A 19,837-nucleotide genomic window follows, 5' to 3' on the forward strand; every position below is an offset into this window, starting at 1 on the left:
GTTTTTATCTTTAAGATGGGCTCTTCTACATCTTGACAGTGCTCAGAGACGGGGCTGAGCAAGAACCGTTCCAGGCTCGGGACCACAGTGCGCCCAACTGTGAAATGGTATCTTGGGAGGGGCCTGCATAACCTGACCTTTTGTTGACCCAGAATCTGGGAGCCCTGAAAATATGAATCATCATCTAGCAGAGTCCTCTTATTGTACGGCTTCTTTATTTTTACCTTCTCTTCCCCAGTTAGAGGTAGAGGCGCCCTCCAGTGGCCGACGGTTCGCTCAGCCACCTGCGCCGGGAGTTCGGGTTACGATTTTAGCACTGCGCATGTGTGATCCTCACTTCACTAGCCAAGGAGGTCACTGCTGCGCATGCGTTTAGGAACAAATGGGCGGGGAAGTTTCCGGAAGTCTCCCTCTGTGGAGGGGTGGGATTGGGTGCTTCGCAGTCCTCCCAGGGCCGCTCTGACCTGCGTCTCCGCGACTCTCGCCTCCTTTCCGTAGTCCCTCCCATCGCGGCCACTCGGCCCCCACCCTCTCGCCCTCCAAGCGGGTCTTCCCGGGGCCGCTCTGGCCCGAGCGTCCCTTCATCTTTCTCATCTGGCTCTTCCGGCTCGGAAGGGAGGCGCGGGTGGGTGAGCAAGGGAGTTCGTCTGTGGTGTCCAGGCCTGAGCCCCTGAAGACTGACTCTGCCCTGGGCACCCGCTCGCGCCCCGCCCCTGGCTGGAGGGGCGTCTCTCCCGGAGGACCTTCCGGGCCAGGCCAGGCCCGCACTCTATGTAGGCCCCCGCCGAGCTGTAGAGCCCTTCGCCCACTGGGGACCCAGTGGTCTGTAAGGTCCGTTTCGGCCTGCAGCGGCCCGTTTATGGGGTCAGCCAGCGTATGGGGGCCCATGTCTATAAGGGACTCCCGTGGCCCCTAGGGGTCTGCCCCGTACGTAACGACCCCATTTACAGGTTTTTCCATGGGTCTATAAGGGCCCACCCCTCGGTTTCCAGAGCCCACCAACAGCGGCGGTTCCCTTTGCGGGGACAGCGACTCCTGGACCTCCCTGCTCTACAAGGCCATGTCCCATCTATAGAGGTCGCCTTTGCAGGACTTCAAACCGGGTGGAGGGGCTTCTCCGGGTCTTTAGGACCCGTCCCTCTGTAAGGGTCAGTGCTGGAGGCAGCGATGGCCCTGGGCCGGGCTCTGGCTGCGGCGCTGGCTCTATCTTTTTCCGTGCTGTGGCCACTGTCCCCTGGGGCCCGGGCAGGGGACTGCAAGGGACAGCGGCAAGTGCTGCGGGAGGCGCCAGGCTTCGTGACAGATGGTGCGGGCAACTACAGCGTCAATGGCAATTGCGAGTGGCTCATCGAGGGTGAGTGGGGCCGTGTGGGTCACACACTGGCTGGTGCGCTAATTCATTCATTTGTGCAGTCTTGCATCCACTCACCATGTTCCCAGAACCGGTTCTGGTGCAGGCCCTTTGCTCTAAAATGCAGCCAGCCTAGGCCTTGCCTTGCAAGGCCTTGAAGTCTGATGGGGGAGTTGCACCCGGACGCAGATGGACAATTACAAGCCAGAAGCATCAGTGAGGGGTGTTCTGAGTAACTGTTAGAAACTCAGGCTCTGAGCCCAACCACCTGGCTTCACATTTGGGTTCCACTTCTTACCAGCTTTGTGAATTTGGGCAGGTGGCTTCCTTCCTCTGAGGTTCGGCTTTCCCTCCCCTCAGGCTGTGATAGTGATAGCACTCCCCTCATAGGGCTGTTGGACTTAAGTGAGAACAGGTATTTACTGTGCCTGGCACATAATAAATGCCCAGTAAATGGTCTTAGGCTTATTAGTGTTGTCCTTTTTAAAGTACTTCAACAAAAGCATTTTTTTCAGTCATTCATGTGCCAGACATTGTCTTTGCCTCTGGGACATAGCAGAGACCTCCACAGCCCCAGCAATCCTCGATGACTTGGGGCTTGGAATCCAGTGGGGGAGGCAAACATGTTAACAGACAGTCCAGTCCAGAGTGGTAGGGGCTGTGATAGAGGAACCCCACGGGACTGGGGAGCCCAGAGGAGGTGCCTGACCTGTTGGGTGGGAGACAGCAGAGAAGGCTTCCTGGAGGAGATGTCTGAGCTGAGACCTAAAGGACCAATAGGAATCAGCCAGGAGGAGGAGAAAGTCATTCCAGGAAGCGGGAACAGCCTGTGCAAAGGCCCCATCTCTACCCTCCTGGGATCCCAGTCTAGTGGGGGAAACAAACCCACCCCCAGGGAGTGGGAATCCCAGAGATGACATCTGACTTAGCCTGGGCTATACCTGAGACCAGAGGCATGTGCAGGAGAGAGCAAAAGGGCATTCCAGGTAAGGAGAATAGCGTGTGCAAAGGCCTGGAAACAGGAGGATACGATGCTTTTGAGGAACTAGAAATCCGTATGCTAGGACACAGAATCCAAGAAGACAAACAATGAGCCAGAGGCTGGAGGGTTGGGAGGAAGCAGGTGGTATAGGACCTTGTGATTTTTTTTTTTCCTCTTTTCTTGGTACGTGGGCCTCTCACTGTTGTGGCCTCTCCCGTTGCAGAGCACAGGCTCCGGACGCGCAGGCTCAGCGGCCATGGCTCACGGGCCCAGCCGCTCCGTGGCATGTGGGATATTCCCGGACCGGGGCACGAACCCGTGTCTCCTGCATCGGCAGGCGGACTCTCAACCACTGAGTCACCAGGGAAGCCCTGACCTTGTGGTTTTTGAGCTGTGTCCTGAGGGCAATAGGGAGGTGGAAGAGAAATCCAAGGCAGTGGCTGGAGAAGTCCAGGAAGGCTCCCATGGCAGTGGATGAGGAGCTGGCCTCCAGGGAGAGGTGGGAGTCCCCCAGAGGAGGTCCTGGGCAAAGACCAGAGGTGTGACAGGGTCTGAATCGTGCAGGGCCTCCTTTTGCAGCCTTTGGAGATTGTTCTTTGTCTGGGGACACTGGGCATCTATGGAAGGTTTTGAGCAGGGGAAAGACATGATTTAATTTACGTTTTAGAAGATCTCTATGGCTGTTGTGTGGGGTATGGATGAAGCATGTTTTTTGGGGATGAGTGTGTGTGTCCCCATCTTGGGGGCCATTCCTGTCTAGGGGGTGAGAAGAGGATGGGAAGTGTGTGTATGTGTTAAAGGTATAAATCATTCTCTGGCCTTTAAGAGCTCCAGCCTGGTTGGGGATAGACACAGACATTCTGCCCCCGGTGTGCTCAGGGCTGAGACGGAAGGAGGTGCAGCATTGGGTAGTCGGGCCTAGGGGAGTGAGAAGACTCTGCTGGGGGTCACAGAGGAGGAGCCACCAGAGCAGTGTTCTGAAACATGCATAGGAGTTTACCGGGTGAGAAAAGGGAACAGCCTCTAGGAAGACAAAAGAGGGGCTGGTGGGTCTCCGAGCCATGTCTAGGCTTGTCTGGTCTGGCTAAACTTGTTGGCTGGGAGGAGCGGAGGGCATCAGAAGGAGGGGAAGAAGGGCCTTGAATGTCGTGCCGAGCATCTTGACTTTTCTCTTGGGATTGATGGGGAGCCAAAGGGGGATTTTGAGCAGGAGTGGGGCGTTGCTCTCAGGCTGGATGGGGGGTAGACTGGAGACTTGGTGTGCTAGTCTTGTGGGAGAGGATGAGTTCTGAACTGGGGCAGGAGCTAAGCGGGTAGAGAGGCACGGAGAACACTGAGAGATTTGTGAAGTTTCACCAGTGAGACTTGGGGGACCGATTGGCTGGATGTTGGGGAAAGAAGGAGTCCAGGAGACTACTGGACGCCTCTTGAGCTCCCATCCTTCCCAATGTCCATCACCTCTAAGAACCAACATGCTCCCCCATCTATTAAAAAATAAGCAACTGACCCACTTACTTCTGTACCGTGTTCGCACTTCATTGTGCCCAGTCCTCATAATATCCTCGTGAATAAGAGGCATCTGTCTTTGAAAAGCAGGGGCATTTAGGATCAGATCTCTGTCCAGGATGGCTTGGGGGTTAGGCCCATGTTGGGCAGAAACAGGACGACTTGAACTTAAGGTGGAACTTGGGGAAGGCAGATGGTGAGCCGGCCCCTGGTGGGCACTTGGCAAAGATGTGCTTGTTGTGATTCTAGGAACAGAGCTTTATAGTTTGGTTGAGGCTGGTAAGAGTCGGGGAGGTCTGGTTGCCTGGCCTGGCTGAATTGTTCTGCGTTCTCCAGACCACAGCTCGGGGTCTATGTGTGATGTTCTTGGGGGCTCTGGCCAGAGCCTGAGGGAGAGCTGCCAACTTCAGTATTCTGTCTTGTGCATCTCTTCCTTCCTTCATCCAGTATTTCCTGAGCCCTTGCTCAATACCAGGCCCCGTGCTGGGCAATGTCGGGGAGGGATCCCCAAGATGAGTAGGCCCAGGCCCTGTCCTGTGGGCCTCCTAGGCTGCAGGGGAGACACACCTGGACACAGGTGGTCCTGGCCCAGAGGAATGAAGGTCGTATTGGAAAGTGAGAACCTAGAGGGGCACCTAACCCAGCCCGGGGGCATCAGGGAAGGCTTCTTGGAGAAGGTGGGGAAGTTTGCTGGCAGGAAGGGAGAATGTGCTCTAGACAGAGAGAGGAACTTCTGCACAGGCCCAGCTCCTGATAGAGCTGTAAGCCGTGGGGTGATGTGAGACAAGTTGAGACTCCAAACGCCAGGTTAGGGAGCTGGACTTTCTCCTGGAGATGGTAGGGAGCCATGGAGGGCTTTTGAGCAGGGCAGGGTAAGGGCCAGATGTCGAGCTGGGGAGATCCCTCAGGGACCCATGTCAGCAGAGGCCACGAAAGAGGCTGGATCAGTGGTCCTGGTGAGGGAGGACAAGGCCTGGGCTGGCATGTTAGAGTCACCATCTGGGATCTTCACACCAGCCTTGACGGCTGAGGAGAATTATCCCCATTTTACATCAAGGAAACTGAGGCCCAGAGAGCCCATGGAACTGGCGCAAGATCCCACAGCTCGTGAATAGTGGACGAGCATCTCCGGTATGCAGATGGGTGTACTGAGGAGCATGGGTAGAGGGGCTGGCCTAGGGTCAGGAGCAGAGCTGGAACCCAGGTCTCCTAGTCTCCTTAGCCCACAAGCCTTCCCTGAGCCCCTAGTGGGAGATGTGGGATGAGAGAACCTTCTGCAACCAGGACCTGGCAGAGAGCAGGAAGAGCGACAGTGCTAGGAGTAGTAGTGTTATGAAGTGCTAGGCCTACCGTAAGCACTTCAGGTGCATTATCCATTACGGCCTCCCATGCGGTCGCAGTCAGACCAGTGGGGACTGCAGTCATCTGAACACTCACCTGGGCCGGGCGTCCAAGAAGGCTCCCTCACAGGGAGACGGTTGATGCCGGCTGTCAGCTGGAAGCTCAGCTGGGGATGACAGCTGGGACGCCTACGCATGGCCCCTCCACGTGACTTTTCATAGCATGACAGCTGGGTTCTGAGAAGGAGTATTCTACGAGGCCCAGGTAAAAATTGCAGGCTTCCTCTGATCTAGCCTCGGAAGTCCCAGAGCATCACTTCTGGTTTGTATTGGCCAAGCTAGTCTCTGAGGCTCTTCCAGATACAAGGGGCTGGGAGTCAGCCATCATCTCCTGATGGGATTAGGGGCCAAGAAGTATGAATCGACCATAGTGATTATATCCCTATTTTACGGATGAAGAAACAGATCCAGAGAGGTTAGCTGACTTGACAGCTAGTGGCTAGTAAGTGGCAGAGCCAAGATTGGAGCCCAGGCAGTCTGGCTCCAGAGTCTGTGGCCTTAGCTACTTACTATTCAATACAATAAACAGAGAGAAGAGACCCTGGGTGGGGGCAGAGAGGAGCTGTGGTGCTCCAAGTTTCAGTCTTTGGCCAGGGGGAAGAAAGGGACCTCTTCCCCTAGAGCTCTGTTGAGCCTGGAACAGAGGACCCTCACAGAGGCCCTTTTCCATCTGGGAGTATGCCTCTCTGCTCACGCCTGGACTGACCCTCAGGCTTGGGCATGTCTGAGGCTCAAGAATAAATGGGAAGTTCTGTGTGACCACTGGGATGGGGTTCCTCTCTCTGCACTTCAGTTTCCCCATCTGAATAGTAGGCGGTGTTCAGCCTGATCTCAGGGGTGCTTTCCAGGGATGACACTGTAATTTCTTCTTTGAGCTTCTGTCCCTCTTGCTGTCGCAGCTCTGACCTCCCTGGGCTGGGAGCCTGGGAGCCCCTTGAAGGCAAGGCCCAGGTCTGACTCATCTTTGGGCCCCCATCCCGGCGTTACGAGGAGCAGGGCTTGGTGTTTGTGGGGGGGCTGCGTGGAGGCATGGGGAGAGGGTCCGCACCTGAGCCTGGCCCACCTGTTCTCACTGCTCAGCCCCGAGCTCCCAGTACCGGATCCTGCTGGACTTCCTTTTCCTGGACACGGAATGCACGTATGACTACCTGTTCGTGTATGATGGTGACTCCCCCCGCGGGCCCCTGCTTGCCAGTCTGAGTGGGAGCACCCGGCCTCCGCCCATTGAGGCTTCTTCAGGCAAGGTTGGTGGGGCCTGGCTGCGGGGCTGTGGCTGGAGGATCTGAGTGGAGGGTGCAGGACGGGGGGTAGATACACAGAGGGAAACAAAGGGCGGGGGGACTTGACATCAGTCAGAAGGATAGAGGGACAGAGAGAGGTGGAGAGAGACAAAGAAAGGAGATGGGGACCCCAGGGTGGGGTGGGGGCGGGAGTGGACCCTCTCCCAGTCCAGCCCCAGAGCCCCGCCCACCTTGTGCCTGCAGATGCTGCTGCACCTCTTCAGCGATGCCAACTACAACCTGCTGGGCTTCAATGCCTCATTCCGCTTCTCCCTGTGCCCGGGGGGCTGCTACAGCCATGGGCAGTGCCAGCCCCCAGGGGTGTGTGTCTGTGAGCCGGGCTGGGGGGGCCCTGACTGCGGCCTGCAGGAGTGCCCAGCCTACTGTGGCAGCCACGGCACCTGCGCCTCGGTGAGCCTGCCCCCAGCTGTGTTCCCCTGGGGCCCTGCCCTGTGGTCACAGCCACCACTCGCATGTCCTAGACCTGACTCTGCCCCTGCCTGAAACAACCCCTGCCATCCCATCCTCTCCCATGATGCTGACCCTGCCAGGGACCCTGCTCCCTCCTACAGTTCTCTCTCTCCTTCCAGATCCCACTCCCCCAACCTGTTACTCCACTTCCACTCCACCTTCACTGGGGGCCCCTCCTCTGCCTGAGCTCACTCCCAACCTCACCTGTAGCCCACTTCTCACCTGTGAAGCTGCATGCCTTCCTCGTGCCAGGCCTGACTCCACCCTCACACCCAGCCGCTCTGTCTGGCCTTGGGCCCCCAGCCATGACTTCTGACTTTTGACCACTGACCTTGGGCCTAAACCATGCATATCCAGCTTTGGGCCTGGGTCATGCCTTGAGCCCTCCCTGCCTTGACCTCCCCGGATCTGAGCTCTTCCAGCCCAGGCCGACATTGACTTCATCAGTTTTTTTTCTCCAACCTGTCTTTCTGTCTTGTCCTCGTTTTCCTTTCTGGATCTTTTTCTTTTTCCTTTCCCTTTTTCTGTTGGTCTGTCTTCGTTTCTCCTCTTCTCTGCCTCCCTCTGATTGTGTCTCTGTGTCCATCTCTTCCTCTGTCTGTTGGCCTGTCTCCTTCCTGTCTCTTTCTTTGCCTCTCTGTCTTTATTTTTCCATCCTCTCCTTTCCTGTCCATCTCTCTCCTCCGTTTTGCTCCATCTGTCTCACTCTGGCTCTCTCTCTGCTCCCTGTCTGTTTCTTTCTCTCTCTCTCTGTCCCTGCCTTTGTGCCCCCTTCCCCCCAGCCCCTGGGACCATGCCTCTGTGAGCCTGGTTTCCTGGGACGCGCCTGTGACCTGCACCTTTGGGAGAACCAGGGGGCTGGCTGGTGGCACAACGTGAGTGCCGGGGACCCTGCCTTCTCCGCCCGTATTGGGGCGGCTGGTGCCTTCCTGTCCCCACCGGGGCTGCTGGCTGTTTTCGGAGGTAAGCAGATGGGATATGAGTCTGGGGTCTAGAGGCCTGGCAGCCTGTGGCCAGGGCCTGAGACTGTCCACCTCTCCACAGGCCAGGACCTCAACAGGGCCCTGGGTGACCTCGTCCTGTACAACTTCTCTGCCAACACCTGGGAGCGCTGGGACCTGAGTCCTGCCCCGGTATGGACCCCACCTCTGCCCTGCCTGGAGGTGCCTGTCCACTCTGTCAGACCCAGCCAGGGCACCCCAGAGCGACCCCATCACCCTGCACACCCCTAACTCCCGCAGTGTGATACATGACCACCTACACCTCCCGCTTCTGCTGTTCTGTCTTTGATTTTCTTTCTTCTTCGTTTATCTGCCTTTCTGCATCTTACCTTTCTGTGTGTCTCCTGTCTCTCTTGGTCCATCTTTCGGTTTTTGTTTCTGACTCTTGGTCGTCTGGTCTCTCTCGGTCTCTGTGTCTCCTTCTCTCTGGGTTATACCTCTTACTCTCTACTGGTCTCTGTCATTTCTCCCTGACTCCGCCTTCTCTTATTGTGTTTCTCTGTCACACCTCTCTTTTTATTTGCATGTGTCTGTCTTTCTGGGTCCGTCTCTCTTCTTTTCTCTGTTTGCATGTCTCTGTCTTTATCTCTGTCCCTCTCTCACTTTCTCTTTCTCTGTATCTCTGTCTCTCCATCTTGCCCTGTCTCTGCATCTCTCTCTGCCTTTCTCTTTCTCTGTGTCACCATCTGTTTCCCTCTCCATCTCCGTCTCCTGGTCTCTTCCTCACAGGCTGCCCGTCACTCCCACGTGGCTGTGGCTTGGGCCGGCTCCCTCGTGCTGATGGGTGGTGAGTTGGCTGACGGCTCCCTCACCAGTGACGTTTGGGCCTTTAGCCCGCTGGGTGGTGGCCACTGGGAGCTTCTGGCACCAGCTGCTTCCAGTTCCTCAGGGCCGCCAGGCCTGGCAGGTCACGCAGCAGCCCTAGTGGACAGCATCTGGCTCTATGTGTCTGGTGGCCGCACCCAGCACGACCTCTTCTCCTCTGGCCTCTTCCGTTTCCGCCTCGACAGCACCAGTGGGGGCTATTGGGAGCAGGTGATTCCGGCAGGTGGGCGGCCCCCTGCCGCCACTGGCCATTCCATGGTGTTCCATGCCCCGTCGCGTGCCCTGCTGGTTCACGGTGGACACCGGCCCTCCACTGCCCGGTGAGTCACCTGCCCCACACCCCATGCCTTGCAGGGCCAGGCCTGGCCTAACACCCTGGGCCTTTATGCTTTAACGGTCTTTGCCCACTGATAGACCCCTGCAGTCATTCAGTCACCGCGTCTGTCATTCATTCACTCATTTGTTTATTCACTCATTTACTCCCCGACTCACGCATTCTCTAGTCTGTCGTTCAATCTCTTGGTCACTTGCTTCCCTACGCACTCCCACTCATGCAGTCATTTAACCAACCCCTGCTTGGTGTCTAGCCCTGGCTAGATTATGCAGGGAACCCAGAGATCAATCAAACCTGGGTCCTGCCCACAAGGAGCTTCTAGTTCTGAGGGGATATAAATCCAGTAAAGCCAGTCTCAACTGTGGGCCCAGAGGAGGGAGAGAGGCCCTTCCTGCCTCAAGCTCCTCCTCTTCCCCTCCCCTACAGGTTCTCTGTGCGGGTGAACTCCACCGAGCTCTTCCACGTGGATCGGCGCGTGTGGACCAGCCTGAAGGGCCGGGATGGGCTTCAGGGCCCACGGGAGCGGGCCTTTCACACGGCCAGTGTCCTGGGCAACTACATGGTGGTCTACGGTGAGGAGGCGCCCCGATCCCACCTACCTGCCTGCCTGCCAGGGGCCCAAGGCTGAGCTGAGGCTCCCTGCAGGGGTGTCCTCACCTCCCCCAGGCTTGCCAGCTGTGCCCCTTTGCTCCTTTCCCAGGGGGCAACGTGCACACCCATTACCAGGAGGAAAAGTGCTATGAAGATGGCATCTTCTTCTACCACCTTGGCTGCCATCAGTGGGTGTCGGGGGCCGAGCTTGCCCCTCCAGGAACTCCTGAGGGTGAGTGGCCCCTCTGTTTCCATGAGGGGCTCCTGAGCGTCACGCTTGCTCCCACAGTGATCCTGGGCTTTGGGAAGGAGCCACCCCGGTCCTTGTTGGGGTGAGCCCAATATCCTATCAGAGCTGGCCTCAGGAGGCACACCTGCACTAGAGATAGGACCAGGGCATTGTTGCTATGGAGATGGGAGACATTTTCAGAAGCATCAGATCTAGGTTCCAATCCAGGTTTTGCCAATTATCAGCTGTCCCAGGGGACTGCCTACAAAGAAGCAACTTTTTCAAGGTCACACAGTGGGCAAGTGGCAGAACCAGGATGGCCATTCCTAAACAACCTTTTGTACAAAAACCATCATTTAATCTCTCTGCACCTCAACTTCCCCTCTGTAAAATGTAATAACACTTAAACCACTGGGCTGTTGTGAGAATAAATTGAGTAAAATGAAGTGAAGAAAGAAGACAGTCCAGTGAAGGGCCCAACACATTGTCCCAATAGCGCAAGGCCAGAGGGCTCACCTGGAGGGAGTGTGGAGAAGCCTTTCAAGCTCATTAGATCAGAGACTGCTTTGTGAATGGGAAGAAAGTCACAGGCCCTCTCCTCAGAAAGACACTTGTGTGCACAAACTGGGCATATCCTTTCATGGGACTGTGGACTTCCCAGAGGCCCGTCTGTTCTCCCCACCCTTCTGAACAGAAGAGTGAGGACAAAGGACAAACATAAAAGAAGGAACAGTAACATTTAAGGGGTGGGCAAGAGGAAGGGTCCCCAAGGAATCCTGTTTGACCATCAGGAATGGGGCTTCCCTGGTGGCCCAGTGGTTAAGACTCCACGCTCCCAATGCAGGGGGCCCGGGTTCGATCCCTGGTCAGAGAACTAGGTCCCACATGCATGCTGCAACTAGGAGTTTGCATGCCACAGCTAAGGAGCCGGCGAGCTGCAACTAAGGAACCGGTGAGCCGCAACTAAGGAGCCTGCTGCAGCTGAGACCCAGCACAACCAAATAAATAAATAAATAAATATTAAAAAAAAAAAAAGGAATAAAGCCTCAGCCTAGCATTGGAGGCCTCCAATCCAGGGCTCCACTGCTGCTCCTGTCCCTCCTTCAGACCCCTTCACTGGGTAGGCCAGAGTGTGAGGTTTCTGGAGGCCTCCTCCTTCTTTGTAGATTTTGATGCCCTGGGCCAAGTCCCATACACTTCCAGAGCATACGGGTCAGTAAAAGTGTGAGGGAGTCACCAATCACTGACCGCTTACCCGTCAGTCAGGACTCTTGGTTGTAAGTGACAGAAACCCCACCCGACCAGCTTAAGCAAAAGGAAGAATTTCTTGACTCACTTGAGTGAAAACTGGCTGCAGGCTGGCCTGGATCCAGGTGCTCACATAATGGCATGAGCCATTTCTCTCCCCAGTTCTCAGCTGGATTTCCTTCAGTCTGTAGCAGGTTTGCCTTTTGTAGATGGTCACCAGCAGCTCTGGGATTATATCCTACCCCTTTAAAATGCCCAGAGGGAAGACAGTACCTTTTTCCCAAGAATTGTAGCAATTGGGTCCCCTCCCTGAACTAGCCACTGACTCTGATAGGCCTGGGCTCAAGCCCTGCTGCTGCTAGAGGCAGGGACAGCTCGACTTGAGCCTTGTGGACTGGGGGTGGGAGGGGTGGTTTTCCAGAGGACAGTCAGAGGCTGTCACCAGCAGGGAGGCTGGTGTCAGACAGACAACAACAGGTGACAGCCGGGCGGCCTGCCTCACCGCTCCCCGAGGGCAAGGTTCCATGCACGGAGGAGGAAACCAAGATTCAGAGAAGTCAGGTCTCCTGCCCAAGGCCACACAGCTGGTCAGTAGTTGATCCGTTATTTGAAAGCAAGGAAATGGTAGATCCAGGATTTGACCCCAAAGGTCATGCTCTGTCTGGAAGGTGACTTGGGCAGCAGTGTGGGAGCTCCAGGAAGTGAGAGAGCTAGGACTAGAGCAGGGCCAGGCAGGCGGGGAGGGTTTCCTTGGGCAAGTGGGGTTGAGGCGTAGGAGAGTCAGGGGTGGTCCTCAAGGTGGGAGCCACGAAGGGGGGATGGGGGGTCACATGTCCTCGGGGCGTCTGTATTCTCCTAGGCCGAGCAGCACCTCCCAGTGGTCGGTACTCACATGTGGCGGCTGTGCTTGGTGGCAGCGTCCTGTTGGTGGCAGGGGGGTACAGTGGCCGGCCCCGTGGGGACTTGATGGCCTACAAGGTGCCTCCCTTTGTGTTCCAGGCGCCTGCTCCAGACGTGAGCACTGGGGTGATAGGGAGAGGGTGGCTGGGGAGGAGGTAGCATGTTTCCCATGGTTAAGGGAGGAAGTTGGGGGGCGTCCCTGGGAGAAGGAGGGGAGGTCCCTAGGGCCGTGAGAGGAGGGAGGTCAGTCCCCAGGTCCAAGGGAGGAGGAATGGTGGTCCCTGGAGCTGAGGGCAGAGGGGCAGTGGTCCCTGGGGCTGGGGGAGAAGTGGACAGGGGTCCTCAAGGTTCTGAGCAGTTGGGGTTCCCTGGGCTCATCAAAGTGAGCGAGGACGTGGGAGCAGGCCCCAGGTGTGAGGCGCCCCCTCCTCCCTGCCCATCTCTCTACAGTACCACCTGGACTATTGCTCCATGTACACGGACCACAGCGTATGTTCCCGAGACCCTGAATGCAGTTGGTGTCAGGGAGCCTGCCAAGCTGCCCCACCTCCTGGGACTCCCTCGGGGGCTGTGAGTGACTGTCCTAGTACTCTGCCCCTTAGCACGGAGACCTGGTCCTCCGTGTCTTCTTCTGCCCAGACCTGCGCTTGGGAGACTCGTTTTCACACCTAAGATCGGCATTCCTGACTACTGACCCTTGAACCTTTGACCCTCTTCCCGGTCCTTTTGAACTTATGTCTCTGTCCCTGGATCCCCCACCCCTGTCCTCTTGATCTTTCTCATTCCAACCCAGCTTTCAATTCCCTTCTCCAGTCCCCTGACCTTTCCACCCCAAGCCTCCTGAATCCACAGCTTTTCCCAGGTCCCTTAAGCCCCAGTGGATAGTGACACCTGTCTTTCCCCTTTCTGCAGTGTCCGGCTGCCAGCTGCCTGGGCCTGGGCCGCCTCCTGGGTGACTGCCAGGCCTGTCTGGCGTTCAGCAGCACCGCCGCTCCTCCCCGGGGGCCCGGCGCCCTGGGCTGGTGCGTACACAACGAGAGCTGCCTCCCTCGACCTGGTGAGTGTCCAGTGGCATTTTGGGAGGGGGCAGCATAGCACCCCACACCAACCCCCATCTCCCGACCCTCCTGTCCTCACAGAGCAGGCCCGCTGCCGAGGGGAGCAGATCTCAGGCACCGTGGGCTGGTGGGGGCCCGTACCTGTCTTCGTTACCTCCCTGGAGGCCTGTGTCACCCAGAGCTTCCTGCCTGGCCTGCACCTGCTCACCTTCCAACAGCCGCCCAATGCCTCCCAGCCTGACAAGGTGGGGAGCCAGGGGATGGGGCCCAGTGTGGAGTGCTGAAGGGCTTGGTCTTAGAGTTTTCATTTTTCAAATGGATCTTTATCACTCTTGCGTTTACCCCTTAAGTCTTTACATGCAAGGGTCTGATTTTCCTTATTGGCCTAAGAAAAGTTTTAACTGTGGTGAAATGCCCATAACATAAAACTTACCATTAGTGACATTCATTTATCACCTTCACAATACTGTGCAACTATCACCACTCTCTAGTTCAAGAACATTTTTTTTTTTTTTGGCTGCACCGTGCAGCATTCAGGATCCTAGTTCCCCAACCAGGGATGGAACCCGCGCCCCTGTGGTGGAAGCGCGGAGCCCTAACCACTGGGCCACCAGGGAAGTCCCCAGAACTTTTTTTTTTTTTTCCTTAAGCTGCTCCGGGTCTTAATTGCGACCCACAGGATCTTCGTTGAGGCATGTTTTTTGTTTGTTTGTTTTACATTTATTTATTTTATTTTTATTTTTAAAAAGTTTTTTGGCTGCGTTGGGTCTTTGTTGCTGCACGTGGGCTTTCTCTAGTTGCGGCGAGCAGGGCTACTCTTTGTTGTGGTGCTCAGGCTTCTCACTGCGGCGACTTCTGTTGTTGCGGAGCACGGGCTCTAGGCGCGCAGGCTTCAGTAGTTGTGGCATGCAGGCTCAGTAGTTGTGGCTCACGGGCTCTAGAGCACAGGCTCAGTAGTTGTGGCGCACGGGCTTATTTGCTCTGTGGCATGTGGGACCTTCCCGAACCAGGGCTTGAACCCATGTCCCCTGCATTGGCAGGCGGATTCTTAACCACTGCACCACCAGGGAAGCCCTGTTTTTTTGTTTTTAGTTGCGGAATGTGAACTCTTAGTTGCAGCGTTCATGTGGGATCTAGTTCCCCGACCAGGGATTGAACCCGGGCCCCCTGCACTGGGACCATGGAATCTTACTCACCAGACCACTGGGGATGTGCCCCCCCAGAACATTTTTATAACCCCAAAAGGAGACCCCATATCCACTAAGTAATCACTCTCCATTCCCCTCTACCCTTGGCCCCTGGCAACCACTAACCTTTTTCCTTTTCTGTATCTGGATTTGTTAACACTGGATAGGTCATATAAATGGAATCATATAATACGTGGCCTTTTGTGTGTGACTCCATTCACTCAGCATAATATTTTCAAGGCTCATCTGTGTTGTGGCATGTGTCAGAACTTTGTTCATTTTTTAAAAAAATTTTATTTATTTATTTATTTAGCTGTGTCAGGTCTTAGTTGTGGCACATGGGATCTTTAGTTGCAGCATGAGGGATCTTTAGTTGCAGCATGCAAACTCTTAGTTGCGACCTGTGGGATCTAGTTCCCTGACCAGGAGTCGAACCCGGGCTCCCTCCATTGGGAGCACAGAGCCTTAGCTACTGGACCACCAGGGAAGTCTGAGAACTTTGTTCCTTTTTATGGCTGAATGACATTCCATTGTATGGCCATGCCATGTCCATTCATCAGCTGATAACATTTGGGTTGTTTACACCTGTTGGCAAGTTTTTCCTTTTTAAAAAAATATTTTATTTATTTACTTATTTATTTATTTATTTATTGGCTCTGTCGGGTCTTAGTTGTGGCACGTGGAATCTTTCGTAGTGGCGCGGGGGCTCTTCGTTGCGGTGTGCGGGCTTCTCTCTAGTTGTGGTGTACAGGCTTCATAGCACATGGGCTCTATACCCACGGCACGTGGCATGAGGGCTCTCTAGTTGTGGCGCATCTTAGTTCCCCAGCCAGGGATTGAACTGGTGTCCCCTGCATTGCAAGACGGATTCGTAACCACTGGACCACCAGGGAAGTCCCTCTTTTTTTTTTTTTTTTTTAATTGAGGTATAATTGACAAACAACCTTATATTAGTTTTAAGTGTACAACATAATGAATTGATATTTGCAAATATTGCAATGAAAACCTATTTTCAGTATGAGTGGAATTGCTGGAGTAATCCTATGGTTAACTTATTGAGGAATCATCAAAGTGTTTTTCCACAGTGGTTCCTTATTAATTTAAAAAATAGGTATTATAGTCACATGGTTCAAAAACCATAACAATGGGGACTTCCCTGGCATCCAGTGGTTAAGACTCTGAGCTTCCAATTCAGGGGACAAGGGTTCGACCCCTGGTCGGGGAGCTAAGATCCCACATGCCGTGCAGTGTGGCTAAAAAAAATAAAATAAAATAGAATAAATGAATCCTATATAGTTAAAAACAAAAACAACAACACAAAAAAAACCGCACAACAGTGTAAAAAGTTGTTGAGTGAAAAGTCTCTTCCATCTACCCAGTCCTCACCCCTCAGTGTGGGAAGCTGGCCTCAGCATCCCCCTAACTCAAGACCACCCTAACTCTCCCCAGAAGGTCTATTTAGATTTGTTACATATCCTTCCGCTGTTTACCTATTCAAATACAAGTAAATGTGACATTTAATTATTTTTCTTTCTTGCACCAAAAGTAATATATTATCTACACTGTACTACCACTTCCCTTTTTTTCTTTTTTCTTTTTTTTTTTGTCTTTTTGGTGGTGGTGTTTTCTCATTCTCCTTTTTTTTTCTTAACGTATCCCGGCAAGCTTCCCATAACAGAACTTAGGAAACACCCTCTTTTTTTTTTTTTTTTTAACAGCTTCATAGTGTTCCATTTACATTCTGATGCCGTAGTGTTACAGTTTATTTAAACAGTCTCCCATGATGAACCCTTGGGTTGCTCCACTCTTTTACAATTACAAGAACACATGCTAGCAGTAAATCACGAAGTATGTGCGTCGCTTCAAACGTTGGATTTGGATCTGGGCTCTTTTTTTTTTTTTTAACATATATACTGGTTCATTATATAACAAAGAACATGGTACATAGGATGAGGTCCAGAAGGGGCCTGAGCTTCTGTCCCTGTGGAGTTGGGGTGTGACACCCTCCTGGCACATGAATGTGTTTACTAACCTGGAAGGTCTCCAAGCCCCCTAGTTAAGGGATCTGGACTCTTAAGGGCTTAGGTGGAAAGATGGGGTGTTGAGGAAGAAGATGCTGAAAGGTCCAGGGTCTTGGAGTTTAATGAGAGGTGGAGATGAGCAGGGGCTGGGACCCTGTTGTCTGCTGTCTGAGTCGGAGTCCAACTCTTCTCCCAGAGTAACCGTGGGCGAGCGATCCCCCCTGCTTCTGGCCTCAGTCTCCCATTTAGTAAACTAGGGAAGGAGATTGGGTTGCCTGGTCTTTTCTAGCTCTGATGTGGCTGGAGAGGTGTGAGGACCATGGGGCGATGCAGAGAGGTCCTCATGCACGCCTCCCTCCTTGGCTGGCACAGGTCTTGATTGTCCGCAGTACGACCATCACCCTGACACCTAGCTCAGAGACCGACGTGTCCGTGGTCTACCGTGGCTTCATCCACCCACTGCTGCCAGGAGGGCCTGGAGGGCCAGGGGCTGAGGACGTGGCCGTGTGGGCCCGGGCCCAGCGCCTGCACGTACTGGCCCGGATGGCCCGTGGCCCTGACGCAGAAAACATGGTGAGGGTGCCTGGGACATGCAGGGGGCTGTTTATGGTAAATATGGGGGCTTGGATGTGTGGTGGGGAGGAGGAATGGGGAGAAATCAGAGGCGTGGGATCTATCCTTAGTGATGGGAGGGCCCTGGGGTTTTCAGTTGTGAACAGAACTGGGTGGGGGGCGGATTTTGAAGAAAGGGGAAGGTCTGAGTTACCAAGTCAGACTCCCCTGAGGAGGACGTGGGTTGCTGGGAGGTTTAGGGGTGCTTGGAGGTTTTGGAGGTCTAAGAAACTCTGAGGCCCTTCTGGGAAGAGGAGGGGTGGGCGCTAGGTGGGTTTGGGGCTCTTGGGGGTTTCAGGGGTCAGTGTGGGTGGAAAGTTCTGAGGCCCCTGTCTTCCCCTCACCCCTACTTCAGGAGGAGGTAGGGCGCTGGGTGGCTCAGCAGGAGAAGGAGACGAGGCGCCTGCAACGTCCAGGGTCCGCTCGCCTCTTCCCACTGCCTGGCCGGGGCCACAAGTACGCGGTAGAGATCCGGGGCCAGCTCAACGGCTCAGCGGGCCCTGGACACAGTGAGCTCACCCTGCTGTGGGACCGGACTGGCGTGCCAGGTGGCAGCGTGAGTACCCAGGTCCCCAGCTCTGACCCTGCCCCAGCCCCTGGCCTCAGATGCCCTGGGCCACAAACTAATTCCCTTGACCCTGACCTCTTACTCCTTGACTCTTGAACTCTGGGCCTCACCTTGAACCCCCCCTGGACCCCAACATCTGACCCCCAGAGTCTGACCTGATCTCGTATTCTGACCCCTGCCCGCGTCTCTGACTCCTCCTGCCCTGATCTTGCTGACCCTGACCTCTGCCCTCCATACTTTGACCTCTCATCTCTGGATTTTCTCAAACCCTGATCCCCTTTTGTCTGCTGATGTCCTAAATCCTGACTTTCTACGGGCCTGAGTTCTCAACCTTGTCTCCAGACGCTTAAGTCTTTAGCTCCAAACTCTAATCCCTATCCCAAACCTTGACTTGGAGCGTGGAGCCCCGACCCTCATGTGACCCCCGCCCCCAGGAGATCTCCTTCTTCTTCCTGGAGCCCTACCGCTCGTCGGCCTGCGCCTCCTACCCCTCCTGCCTGGGCTGCTTGGCAGACCAGGGCTGCGGCTGGTGCCTGGCCAGCGCGACCTGCCACCTGCGCCAGAGTGGGGCCCAGTGCGGGGACCGCGGGGCCGGCGGCTCCCTGCTGGTGCTGGTGCCTGCCCTCTGCCCACTCTGTGAGGAGCATCGAGACTGCCACGCCTGCACCCAGGTGCCCACCAGGCCACAGCGGGGAGGGCTCGGCACGGAGTCAGCCAAAGCAGGCGACTGAGCGAGGGGGTGGGCCCCCCAGAGCTGGCACGGGTAGCCGAGGGGCCCTGTGGGCGGCGTTGGGGTAGACAGTCGGGGCCCTTGTCGTTTGTGAGCAGTGGAGAGGGGCTGGAGAGTCAGCTCCTGGCAGGCGTGACTCTGCATGCTGCAGGGATGAGAAAACCCAGCTCAGCACCTCTGCACCAGAGGAGCATTTATCCCTTTAGACAGCAGAGTCCAGGAGTAGGTCTTTTGGCCTGCTCGCCCCAGAGGTTCAAACCGTGTAGTCAGCTGTTCACCTCCCTCCATTCCATGTTCTCGTTTTCCCTGGAGGTTCATTCCTTGGGAGTGGCAAGGGAGCCTCAGGGGCTCCAGACTTTTATCCCCCCACCCAGCCACTGGAGCCCCAAGGGGAAGGAGAGCACCTTTCTGTCCCCACCTCACTCACCCGTCAGTTCAACAGAAGTCTCAGAAGTGCCTTTCATTTGCTCTAATTGGGGCTTGTGCCAGCTCCTGGACCGATCAGTGAGGCTGGGAGGAAGGAGAGTGTCCCGCTGCCCACCTCTGGACCCCAGGGATTGAATCAGCGCCACCTGGACCACATACAGTGGTGCTACTGCCCAAAAAGGGAGTGGGTGCTGGTCAGGCAGAACCCATGGATGTCAGTGGCTGTAGGAAGGAGCTGGGCTTGGAACAGGGGTCTGTGGGCCCTGGCAGGCAAGGGAGGCAGCTGCCTGTTGAACTGGTGCTGGGAGACTGGCGCTGGGAGCCCCAGGGAGAAGGCTAAGCTGGGCTCTTATTCCTCCAACCTCCCAGGACCCCTTCTGCGAGTGGCATCAGAGCACCAGCCGCAAGGGGGACGCAGCGTGCAGCCGGCGGGGCCGGGGTCGGGGTGCCCTGAAGAGCCTGCAGGAGTGTCCCCCACTCTGCAGCCAGTGAGCCCAGCTGGGCCCAGGGAGAGGGTGTGTGAGGGTGTGTGGGGGCCAGGCTGTGGGGTGACCCTGTCCCTGCTCCCCACCCCCAGGCGCCTGACCTGTGACGACTGCCTGGCCAACTCAAGCCAGTGTGCCTGGTGCCAGTCCACCCACACCTGCTTCATGTTCGCCGCCTACCTGGCCCGGTACCCGCACGGGGGCTGCCGAGGCTGGGACGACAGGTGCGGTCCGGGTGGCAGGGTTCCAGGAGGGGAGGGCGGAGACCAGAGTAGGGGTGGCTCTGACAGCCCCACACCCATCACCCTGCAGCGTGCACTCAGAGCCGCGGTGCCGGAGCTGTGACCGCTTCCTGACCTGCCACGAGTGTCTGCAGAGCCACGAGTGTGGCTGGTGTGGCAATGAGGACAACCCCACGCTGGGACGGTGAGGCGGGGCGGGGGCCTGGGGGCGGGGCCGGGTGGAGGCTCTCCGCCCACCCTAATTCTAACGGCCTCTGTTTCTCTGCCCCTTTGCCTTTTTCTTACCATCATCTCTGTTTTTCTCCCCCCCTTCTCCTTCTCTCTGTTTCGCGCTCTTTTCTCCCTGCCAACTCTTCCCCTGTCTCTGTGACTTGTTTTCTCTCATCTTTC

The 19,837-nt window shown here is 55.8% G+C and overlaps 1 protein-coding gene across 1 annotated transcript in view; it reads left to right on the plus strand.

Annotated features, from left to right (window-relative positions):
- Positions 1-535: 535 nt before the first annotated feature.
- The window catches only part of MEGF8 (multiple EGF like domains 8), a gene marked incomplete at its 3' end in the record, with an annotated part of 41,580 nt that continues 22,278 nt past the window's right edge, over positions 536-19,837 (plus strand). Inside the window, exons 1-18 of the mRNA XM_082676333.1 lie at positions 536-1,354; positions 6,320-6,483; positions 6,724-6,930; positions 7,773-7,953; positions 8,035-8,123; positions 8,721-9,136; positions 9,577-9,722; positions 9,851-9,973; positions 12,078-12,232; positions 12,569-12,688; positions 13,031-13,175; positions 13,258-13,421; positions 16,757-16,957; positions 17,352-17,552; positions 17,999-18,235; positions 19,090-19,208; positions 19,298-19,429; positions 19,518-19,631. Of these exons, the coding sequence (XP_082532459.1) occupies positions 1,168-1,354; positions 6,320-6,483; positions 6,724-6,930; positions 7,773-7,953; positions 8,035-8,123; positions 8,721-9,136; positions 9,577-9,722; positions 9,851-9,973; positions 12,078-12,232; positions 12,569-12,688; positions 13,031-13,175; positions 13,258-13,421; positions 16,757-16,957; positions 17,352-17,552; positions 17,999-18,235; positions 19,090-19,208; positions 19,298-19,429; positions 19,518-19,631 (3,101 nt within the window). The 5' untranslated portion in view covers positions 536-1,167. The remainder of the gene's footprint in view (positions 1,355-6,319; positions 6,484-6,723; positions 6,931-7,772; positions 7,954-8,034; positions 8,124-8,720; positions 9,137-9,576; positions 9,723-9,850; positions 9,974-12,077; positions 12,233-12,568; positions 12,689-13,030; positions 13,176-13,257; positions 13,422-16,756; positions 16,958-17,351; positions 17,553-17,998; positions 18,236-19,089; positions 19,209-19,297; positions 19,430-19,517; positions 19,632-19,837) is intronic.

This window comes from Grampus griseus, assembly GCF_964374135.1.
Source record: "Grampus griseus genome assembly, chromosome: 19".
Classification (NCBI taxonomy): Eukaryota; Metazoa; Chordata; class Mammalia; order Artiodactyla; family Delphinidae; genus Grampus; species Grampus griseus.